The sequence below is a fragment of the Centrocercus urophasianus genome, unplaced genomic scaffold, assembly GCF_019232065.1.
Source record: "Centrocercus urophasianus isolate 14NV4802_14NV808 unplaced genomic scaffold, USGS_Curo_1.0 seq_22, whole genome shotgun sequence".
Taxonomy (NCBI): Eukaryota; Metazoa; Chordata; class Aves; order Galliformes; family Phasianidae; genus Centrocercus; species Centrocercus urophasianus.
Window position 1 is genome coordinate 19,135,003 of NW_024884778.1, and position 10,129 is coordinate 19,145,131.

Genomic DNA, 10,129 nt, shown 5'->3' on the forward strand with positions numbered 1-10,129 from the left:
ATAGAGCAAATGCCTTTCCAAAGTAGAGCAGTCACTTAATACCTATTTTTACAATAATTGGCATCATATTCATGTTCACAACTCAAATTTGAGCTGCTGCAAAGTACAGTTATACAACAGTCAGGAAGTAAAGGTGCTTCAGGAAAAAACCTTGCCAGTTAGAGCTGAGATAAAAGAGCAGAAGAGTGCTCCTGTCCCCAAAAGGAAAGCTCTTTTCTACAAACCCAGCACGCTCTGTCAGATGGAAGCAGTCCCAATGGGTCCCTCTTCTTCTGGGACGAGCTGCTTGCTCTGCCAGCTGCTTTTTACTGTACCTGAGCTACTCAGATGGTGATTTTGAAGGAATGCACGATCAGCTCCTCATGGAGCTGACTTGAAGAGCTGACTGCAAAGTGTCTCCCACTGCAACAGATACCAGAGGATTAGGAGAGCGTGAGGACTGAACCCTGGTGGTTTGCAGTAAAATTTTCCTTTTTGATCAAGTTTTGTCTTCATTTTTAACAAATACCAGCTGAAGTGCTGAAGCTTTGTTGTAAACACGCAGAGATGTGGTGGAAAACTTTGAAGGCCAGGCTGGACGAAGCTCTGAGCAACCTGATGGAGCTGTGCACATCCCTGCTCATTGCGAGGGAGTTGGACTAGATGACCTGTGAAGATCCTTTCTAACTCTAAGGATTCTATGATTCTATTCCTATCCCTTTCAGAACCAATAAGCCCTCCAAATGATTGCATTAAGATCCAAACTGTGTTTTCCTTACAGGAACCTTATTTGTAGTTTGTCCAGACAGATAGTGAAACTGTAGGAATGACTTTCCTTTGGTCATGTCTACATTTTGCCTTTCAGTGACTTCCTCTAAACAATATACTCTTTTTTTTTTTTCTTTCCCAACTGAAAAACAAACAAACCCTAATTCTTGCTAAAATGTTTGCATACACTCACCAGTCTATGCCATACCACTACTGAGAGCCTCTAGGCTCCTTTTGTTCCTAGCCCTGTTTGTCATTTTCCTTCAGGCCAGATTTTGCTGTACGCAGAGGTGATGACGGCCGCCTGGCTGATGCTGCAGCGCCAGGCTCACCCCCCAGGGCTGCTTTCCCTGCTCACTGAGCAGCACGTAACACAAGCCACGCAACCACTGTGCTTTGCAGCAACATAAGTGGAGCATGAAAGTGGGGCTCGCACGAGGCATTAACCTCATAGGTCCACTTTCTCAGACAGAGCTTTGTCCCATGCTGCAGCCCTGTGGTGGGCGGAGGGCTGGAATGGTTCATCCTTCCAGGAGCACTGCACGTGTTCCAGCAGTCGGCAGGGGACAAAGGAGGGCCGTGATTAAGTGGATCCAGACAGATTCGAACATGAGAGCATGACTGGACAGAGCTGAAGAGTCACACATCCACTGCCCAGTTAATTTCAATTATATCTGTAATTGCATAGGTAATGCATGAGATGAGACCGACAGTGGAATTTGGACTGGAAGTGCCATGTAATGATATGACTGCTGTAACACACCTGACTGTGCCTGTCATAAGAGGCTGAAACACGCTCCCGTCCCTGCTAGCTCATCTGCCCTGGGTGAAGGGAAGTCATGCTCCTGAGAGGATCTGTGGAGAGGAGAGGGATTTTAGCAAATCTGAGAGGAAAGGATCATGTGCACGTCAGCAGGTTATTTTCCCCTTCCACGAGTTGCTGTTCTAAAATGGTGATTTTTTAAGGCAGAAAATGTTACCATATGTGCCTGCAGGGTATTTCTGCTCTGGCAGGGAGCCACGGTAGCGTGGCTTTGGTCATGGACTGGGCTTCCTGTTCCCCATTGTGTCAGTCTGCTTCTCAAGGAAGGCTCCATGTCTGTGTGTCTCTCTGCCGTCAGAACCTGCAGAATGAGGGAGTTCAGCCCAGCTGTACTACTGTGCCTCAGCAAACTGAAAGGTGTCCCCAGGAGAGGTGCTGTGCGGGATTTCAGCTGCAATGTGGGTCAGCCATAAATGCTCCCGCTCTGCGGATCTGCACTGTAAAAGATGAGGTCAGTTCCTATGGAGGTTTGGGACAGGAGTTCTCAGAATGTGAATTTGCTTGCTCTCAGGAAATGTGCTGAAGATACAGGAGTGGGAGTCATTAAGATAATGTGTGATTGCTGTGCTGTGCTGGCTTGACTCATGCCCATCACTTCTGTGGAAAGGGAACAGCAGGGTTTTGTGTGTGCATCTATGGGAAAAGTTCAGCCCAGCTAAGAGACAAGGAAAGTACTTAGTAATGTATCAGTATTTCCCAGGGTTTTCCAAGTTCCCTTCTGAAAGTGTATGCAGCTTTTCTTTTATTTTTGTTTTTCCACTTTTTCAGTGTTTTGCTCCTTCCACATCCCTTTTCTTTTTTTCCCATAAAACAGGAGGGATGTGGTTGTTTTTCACAACTTAACCGTAAGCAGAACATTATTGCCAGTTTCTTGGCTGGTGTGCAATGGAAACCCACTGGTGAAGGTCTGAAACGTTGATTGCTGGTGTTTGGCAGCCCCATGACCAGCACAGAAAGAGCAGCAGGTGCTTAGGAACACCTTCCAGCTCAGCGCCAAGCCTTGGAACTGGTGCATTAGGATAATGGAAGGGTCTAATTGAGATTGTGGGTTTCTTTTTCTGAGCGTGTTTTGATTTCTGTGCCCGTGGGAGACGAGTGTGCAGTGGAGCCCATGCCAGCTGAGGGTTCCCTGGTGTGTGGCCCATGTCTGCCCACGGTGGGGCAGATGGGGGGCCTCAGGACGAGGGCAGGAAGCTGGAGGCATCAGCCCTCATCCAGAGCAGGTCTGTGCTTTCTGAGCTCCTCTTTCAACACCCCCACGAGCAGAATTTTTCTTTGAGGCCAATGTCAAGCCTGCTGTAAACAAGTTACCAAACTTCCAGCTACGTTCCATCTCCTTTCCCCTAGATTGTAATGGTTTTCTATGGCATGCAGAAGCAATACAAAAATCATCTCTTTCTTTTTCTACATCCTTAAACAGCGTTCCTCCGGCCCTGGGTGAGGTGGGACTCAGGGTCTGCTGCTGCCTGGCTGTGTGCAGTGGAACCCAGGCCACGCTGCTGACAACTCTGAAGGGCTTTTTCCCTTTTGGCTGTTTAAAAGAAATGGGCAAGACTGCCCAGCCTCCCCAGAAAGGATCTCTGTGACTAGCAAAGGCACTCATCCATCTGGATCTCACCAAAGATTTACACGCTGAGTGGCTTTAAAATATATTTAAAACGTTTATTGAAAATCCAAGTCAAGTGAATTTAAACAAACTGTTCAAGATAGAAGAAACTGACTTTTGGAGTAACTGTATTGTTTATTCCTTGTATTGAAGTAGCACCTAGAGAACCCTATTGTGCTAGATGTGGTACAGACAACGGAGGTGGTCCCTGCCCAGATGAGCTTACAACCCCCAGCTCAGCACCTGCTGGCGGTTAACCAGCCCTTCCTTCTCCTTACACACTTCTACCCACTCAGCTGCACTCTCCTGGGCAATGAGGTCAAACCTTTGAGCTTGGTTTCCCCATTACCCCAGCAGAGGAAAGATCGAGTAGGTAGGAGGTTTTGGAGAGCTGAATGACTTGCCCATTCTTTGTAATGTGTGCTGTATAGATGTAGGCTGTGGCTAAGCCATGTGGGCTTCCTGAGATCACTGCTGCTCCTGGCAGAGCTGTGGTTTCCTTGTTCCCAGTGTCCTCAGGCAGAGAGGTGTTTGGATAAAAGGAAGCCTTGACAGTGGTTTTATGTTTTATGTTATTTAAAAAAAAATGTTTTTGTTTTGCCTTTTAAGTTCTCATTCAGTGCCTCCCCATGGATGCTGCCATATGGGGCGAAGTGGAAGGGTACAATAAAAAGCCAACCTGACATCACACACTGCCAATCATTGAAGTATCAAAAACAAAGCTTGCAAGAGCACAAACCTGTATAAATGTGGGGAGGAAAAAAAAAAAAAGGACACAGACTGAGCACACTGGGGCATCTTGGCCCTTTGGGCAACTTTCACGTAGGGTGGAAAAAACTCCGCCTGTTTTTTGAGCTTGTCTCCTGGGTCACTGTCCCATCCTTTCTCACCTCCCCTTTCAGTTCTCAGAGATGGTTGGCATTTGTCTCTAATAATTCACAGAGCCTCAGAGAGGTCCAGGGAGGGATGAGCGAGGAACCCTTAACATTGCTTCAAGTTTGACAAAATTATAGAGTCTTATAGGAGCAAAAGAAGCAACAATTTCTCTAGTCCTGTGTATAAAGCCTCGAGCTTGATGTGGCTCTTACAGGCTGGGAAGAAATGGGATTGTGGAATGAAGGAGAAGGGGCTCCGTCTCATCTGAGGGCAGAGCCCAGCTGCCCTAAGCCTCCTCGCAAAGAGCTGCAGAAAGCCGCTGTGCCTCATTCAAAGGGGCATGAAAGGGATGGGCTCCAAGAAGTAAACCCAGAGCAGAACGTCTATTTAAAGATAGCAAACATGCAAGTCTGAAAAAGGGGGAAGAGAGGTCTGGACCTTGACAGAGAAAGAAGTTAAACGTGGTTTCCAGCGCGCGCTAGAACACGGCTCTGATGGGAGCCACAGGGCTCGGGAATGGCGCTAGCAGTGGCAGAGCAGGGCGGAAGGACGGCTCTTCCTGCTGAGCTGCGTGTCACTTGTTACCCCCCCAATAAATAAATAAATAGCCTGAAGCCGTGCGGCCCTGGCGCAGCTCAGCAGGGCTGTCCCCAGACCTGGTCAGGGAGGCATTGTTCGGAATGGGGCTCACAACACCACCACCCCGCGCCAGCTGCCCTGCCAGCAAGCGCCTCCGCCGTCAGGTGGGAGAGCTGGCTTTGTGGTTACTGGTTTTGTCACTAATGTCCTTCTGAGATGCAGAGGGTGGCAGGATGGGATGAGTACTCCCTAGCAAAAGCTCAGTATCCAGAAGCTCTGCTCGGAATTCTTGAGGAAGAAGGGCTTGCTCCAGCAGTACCCCCAGGGCACAGCGTGCGTCTCTGGGGTGGGCGCAAGCTGCCCCAATGTGCTCTGAGGTTACAGCACTCAGCCCCTGCAGCCGGGAGAGAAAATCCTCCTTACCTGCAGCACTGGGTCTGGGTGCAGCCAGCTGAGCACCGCAGCCCAGGAGTCTGCAGGAGTTTGGATGTGGATGGCAGGGACCTGTGCAGGCACGGGCTCAGACAGGCACCATGTGGGTGCAGATCAACATCCAAATTCCCACAGGTTTTTGGCCGCCAGTTGGCTGGGAGCCTTTAGTTCTACCTCAAAAAGAAACAAAACCAAAACAAAACAAAAAAAAAGAAACAATAAAGTAAAAGGTGCATTTAAAATATCATGAAGAGAGAAACTGCCATGAAATAAATAGCAAAAATAACAAGGTGAACATCTGTGTCACAGCAACTCTGAATTCAAGTAGTGTGCACATGCCTACAGCACTTTCTCACGGCCGCCATTGGTTCGGCCTGAGGATCAGCGCTCAGGTGGTGCCCCGGTGTTGGGACAGCCAGCTCCTCCCTGCTGGAATGGATGTGGAGAGATGGGGGGAGGAGGGCGGTACAGTCCATGCAGACAGTCAGAGCCGTGCAGTTCCCACCTGGGGCCAGTGGGACAAGGACACGCCAAGTCCTCTCGCCCTGCTCCCACCCATCGTGCCCGAGAGGCGGCGGCCGTGCCTCAGAGCTGGAAGGGGTATTGCTTCAGGTAGTCCCTCATCCGCCGGGGCAGTGGCAGCCGCTCCACCTCGGTGGTGCAGCGGTTGATGCGCAGCCGGCAGAGGTGCTGCAGGCTGGGGATGCTGTCCCGGCGGCCCAGCGGCCGGAGGAGCTTCAGGTGCACAGCCGCTACCGCCACCTCCTTCTGCACGGGGGGCAGCGGGGCCGGCGGTGGGTACGGCGCCTCACTCTTGCTTTCTGTCGTGCAGGACGTGACGTAGTGCTGGATGAGGCTGACCACGTCCGGGAAGGCCAAGATGCGGGGCTTGGACAAGTAGTTGGAGTCCAGGCGGAACTTGCTGTCAGTGTACTCGATGCGCACGTTGGTGGGACCGCGGTTGGTCTTGACCGAGAGCGTGAACAGGTAGCTGGGGTGCGTGCTGTCCCGCACCAGAAAGGTGCCCTCGGGCATCTTCTGCAGGTGCTGCTTGGCCTCGCTGGCTGTGATGGAGCCCCAGTACCAACCTGGAAAAGCACCCGGAGAGCACTCATTAGGGAAGGAGCGGGCCAGAGGGGCAGCAGTGGGCTGGGGCTGCGACCTGCACGGCCGGAGCCGGGCCGGAGCCGCATGCACACCGCACGGGAACAGCGCACAGCCTGTGCTCCAGGCCGGCTCTTACCGGACTCCCGCAGATAGGAGAAGGTCTTTGCGATGCAGAGGAGGTCCTCCTCGGGGTCCCGCGTCTGCGGTGTGCTGCCGTCTGGCTCCGGTGCCGCGAAGGTGGGCGCAGGCTCCTCTGGGAAGGCTGGAACCGGGAGGGGCTGCATGATGTGCTCCGTCAGATCCTCCGCGATGCCGCGCAGCGACAGCCTTTGGATCTTCTCCTCTGCCAGCAAGGGGTGAGGTCTGAAGCAAAGAGCACAGCGTGTTACCTCTTTCGGCCGTGAAGGGCTGCTCGGTGTGTGCTGCCTTGTGCTACAGTGTGCTGTGTACTACAGGCAGACTGCAATAACATTGCATTTCACACTGAGATCGGCACATGGGAATCATAGAATCACAGCACACTTGGGCTGGAAAGGACCTCCCAGCCACCCCAGCCCTGCCACGGGCTGGCTGCCCCCAGCTCAGGCTGCCCAGGGCCCCTGCATGGACTGAGGCACCTCCAGAGATGGCACCCACAGCTCTGGAAGAAAAGACATGGCTGAAGATGAACCCTAAGGACAGGGGAGACATCAGCCTATTTCACCATGGAAAAGCTGCTCTGTCTGCAATACAGGTTGACACGAAAACACCTTTGGTTTTAGATGTTGGCTTTTAATGGTACTTTCAGAGCTTCATAGCAGCTTTCCAGCTTCATCGTTACAAGCTGGAGCATTTCTGCATCTGTCAATGGCTCTTAGTCATTTACTGTACTATAATTAGAAGCAGAATTGAGAATTGCTTGGGTTGTGTTGTACCTGCTTTCTACTTAAACAACCCTGATCCCAAATGTGCTGCTAGAGCTAAGGGCAAGCAGGTCTGGTGGCAGAGTGATGGGAATCCTTGGTTCAGCCAAACCCCTGCACCACACAGAGCCCGGCACTCAAGGGCACACTGGGGACATTGGTGTGATCACCAGTCCCGGGTGATGACTGCAGGACGCCAAGGGGCTCTGAGCACCGTGCCCAGGGCACAGCTCTGCTCCCCAGTGAAATCCCTGCCCTCAGTCCCATCCCTGGGCTCGCTGCCCCCTCCATGTCACACACTGTGCCCCCACGTGCTTGAGACGTTCAGAACAAAAGGTGAATGGGGCTGTCCCTGCCCTGCAGAACCCACGGGGACCACAGAGGTGGCAGCCCTGCCCCGGCAGCTCTGCAGGGAGGAGCTGAGGCTGTGGTGTTTCCCCTCCTGTCGGCTCCTTCTGTGCCTTAGCTGAACTGTGGCCCTTCAGGGATGGATGTGGACATGCTGCGAGGTGGCTGCTGGGGACAGGAGCGGGAAGCAGAAGGGGTTGGGGAGGAAAGCAGGCTGGGCAGAGCCTGACGGCAATTTCTCCAGGATTTAAGAGTGAGCACCTATCAGTGCCATGAGCCTGCACTTCTAACAGAACAGTGCTGGTGTGGGTAATGGTTGTGTGAAACCAGTGGTAGCAATCCACCTACAAAGGGAGACGACACATGCCCATGTGAGATGTGGCAAACCCCCACCATCCTGTGGCTCTTTAGAAAAGAGCATTCTTCCAGCACCGTGGTGAGCGGGCTATCTGCTGCCTTGCGGGGCATGTGACTCTAGTTTCGTCATTCCTATCTATGGAGGCAGCCCCTACCTCCCCCAGACCCCATGCCACAGGGATGCTTTCTGTACCTCGCAGCGCACTGAACGCTTGCTGTTCCCGGTCTGGCTGTTGGCGTGTGGCTTCCCACAGGCGTCCCCCAAGCTGTGGCTGCAGGGGAAGGGGTGCCACTCCTAAAGCCCCATGTCTGTCCTCGTGCAGTGCTCTCCCAAGCACACGTCTGCCTGCAGTCCCAGGAAGGGACATTCTCTGCTCTCCCTTCCCTACAGACCAGGCACTGCAATGTGCATGGTGCCCGGCCAGGAGCTACCCACATCTCTGCCACCCCACACCTGTGTGTACCACTGCCCCAATTCCAGACCTTCCCACTAATTTCTCCTGAAAGCTTTTCAGGCCTGCCAGTTCTGACCACGAGGAAAACTTTCTTTTGTCCCTAACATGGAACCGTTTTTTTTTTTTTCCTTTTTCTACTGCCATCTCCTTCCCCCTGCCTTGTGCCTTTGGAAGGGAGTCTGGAAGGGAGCTTGGAGCAGCTCACTGGGACCGAAGTGGAGGAGGGCTTTACATCCTCCCGATAAGCTGCTCCATAGGGAAGATGATGGCACAGAGCAGATGTGAGCAGGGAGAGCGGCTCCGACACGGGAGGGACGGCAGAGGGACGGGGCAGAGCCGCCGGCAGCGATGTGCGGAGTGCCGCTGGAGGGTCTGCAGGGAAGGAGCCGCGGGAGCGGGGTGTGCGGGCTCGGCCCTGCGTGGGGACGGGGGAAAATGCTTGGAAATAAGCGCTTGTAGGAAAGAAAGCGGGAAGAGAAATGCGGAGACCAGGGCGGTTGGCGGGCACGGGCGCTGCGCCGGGAGAAAAAACAAATGTAGAAAAGTAGCATATGGGGACCGGAGAGGAGCGGCGACGGAACGTCTCCGTGCGCCGGTGCTGAGCATGTCCCAGCTCCCTGGGAAGGAGAGTTCAGAGAACAGATCCTCCGCTCAAGGCTGCGGTCGGCTCTGCGGCTCTTCCCTACTCGGTGAAACTCGGGAAGACGGTCGGGAAGCGCGGGGACGGACTGCGGGGCCGCCGGGCGGATCAGGGCTGCGGAAGCGCCCACGGGAGGGGGGATCCGGGCGGTACCGGGGCACTGAGCGCTGGGCTGCGCGCGGGGAGCTGCGGTGCGCCAGGGGGGTTCCGGTGCGGGTGCTCCGGGCTGAGCGGTGAACGCGCTTTGCCGGGGCGGTGGGAACCGCAGCGCCGCACTGAGAGAAGAGAGGTGCGAGGGGAGAGCCGGGGAGGCAGCGGGGAGGTGTTGGTAAGCGAGATCTCCGCCGGCCCTCGGAGCAGAGCGCTGGGAAAGCGTGAGCGGGGCACGGGGAGTGGAGAGCGAGCGCTGCCCCGGGACCTCGGCGCTCACCCGTCCCCGCCGGCTGACCGCGCTGCGTGAGGGCGCGTCCCAAACGCGCGGCACAGAAAAGTGGTGGGGAAGGAAGGCGCAGCGGTTCGGCACGGCGATGTTCTCAACGGCGCACAGCGCTCCGGGGCTGCATTGCTCCCGGTGCGGACAGGGTCCCGCCGGTGCCCCACTGCCGCTTTGTACCGATTTGTCCTTCTCCCTTCGCCCCCGACCGCGAAGCAGCGAACCCCTCGCGGTTCTCAGCAGCGGAACGCGCGGAACTCGGGACCGCACTTACCCCGGGACGCAGAGGATCATGTCACTCCCGGGCCAGGGGAATAGCATCAGGGCCTCGGCAGGGGCAGCGCCCGTCCTCCCCGCTGTGCCCGGCCGCGCTGTGCCCCGTCCCGCACTCCGGAGGCGGCGGCGGAGCGGTGCGGCGCGGTCCGATCCTCCCGCGGGGCGCCCTCAAAAAGAAGCGTTCGGGGCGCTCGGCGTCAATAATAAATAGACGTGAAGGAATAAATACGGTCCCCGCGAGCGCTGGGGAGAGACGCGCGTCTCGGCTCGGGCTGCACAAGTACTGGGGCTCGGCGAGAAAAAAAACCCGCTAAGTAATCTTTTGTTTGCCCCTTTTAATCTGTTCCAGGAAGCGAGGGATTCCTGGAATCGCATTGTATTCGCATCACTCTTCCGATAGCAGCCACGCGAGGAGAAAGAAAAAAAAGCGGCAGGTATAAATAGCGGCGCGGCGCCGTGATGTCAGCGCGGGGCCGGGCGGGGCCGCTCGGGGCGTTGGGCGCTCGGCTCGGCTCGGCTCGGCTCGGCTCGGCTCGGCTCGGCTCGGC

General features: G+C 54.9%; 1 protein-coding gene across 1 annotated transcript; it reads right to left on the reverse strand.

The window, feature by feature from the left end:
- Positions 1 to 3,207: 3,207 nt before the first annotated feature.
- On the reverse strand, positions 3,208 to 10,011 carry CISH (cytokine inducible SH2 containing protein). The gene is made up of 3 exons (XM_042823367.1): positions 9,580 to 10,011; positions 6,307 to 6,533; positions 3,208 to 6,151 (listed from the first exon to the last, which is right to left on the reverse strand). The coding sequence occupies exons 1-3, from the start codon at positions 9,624 to 9,626 to the stop codon at positions 5,649 to 5,651; spliced, it is 777 nt and encodes a 258-aa protein (XP_042679301.1). The 5' UTR covers positions 9,627 to 10,011; the 3' UTR covers positions 3,208 to 5,648.
- Positions 10,012 to 10,129: the final 118 nt, after the last annotated feature.

What these genes read in the sequence shown, in the direction of transcription:
- CISH (XM_042823367.1), bottom strand. Translation starts at nt 9,626, where the DNA reads ATGCTATTCCCCTGGCCCGGGAGTGACATGATCCTCTGCGTCCCGGG. An exon ending in ATGATCCTCTGCGTCCCGGG is followed by an intron (nt 6,534 to 9,579) that starts GTAAGTGCGGTC and finishes TCTTTGCTTCAG; the next exon opens with ACCTCACCCCTTGCTGGCAG. An exon ending in CTCCTATCTGCGGGAGTCCG is followed by an intron (nt 6,152 to 6,306) that starts GTAAGAGCCGGC and finishes GTGCTTTTCCAG; the next exon opens with GTTGGTACTGGGGCTCCATC.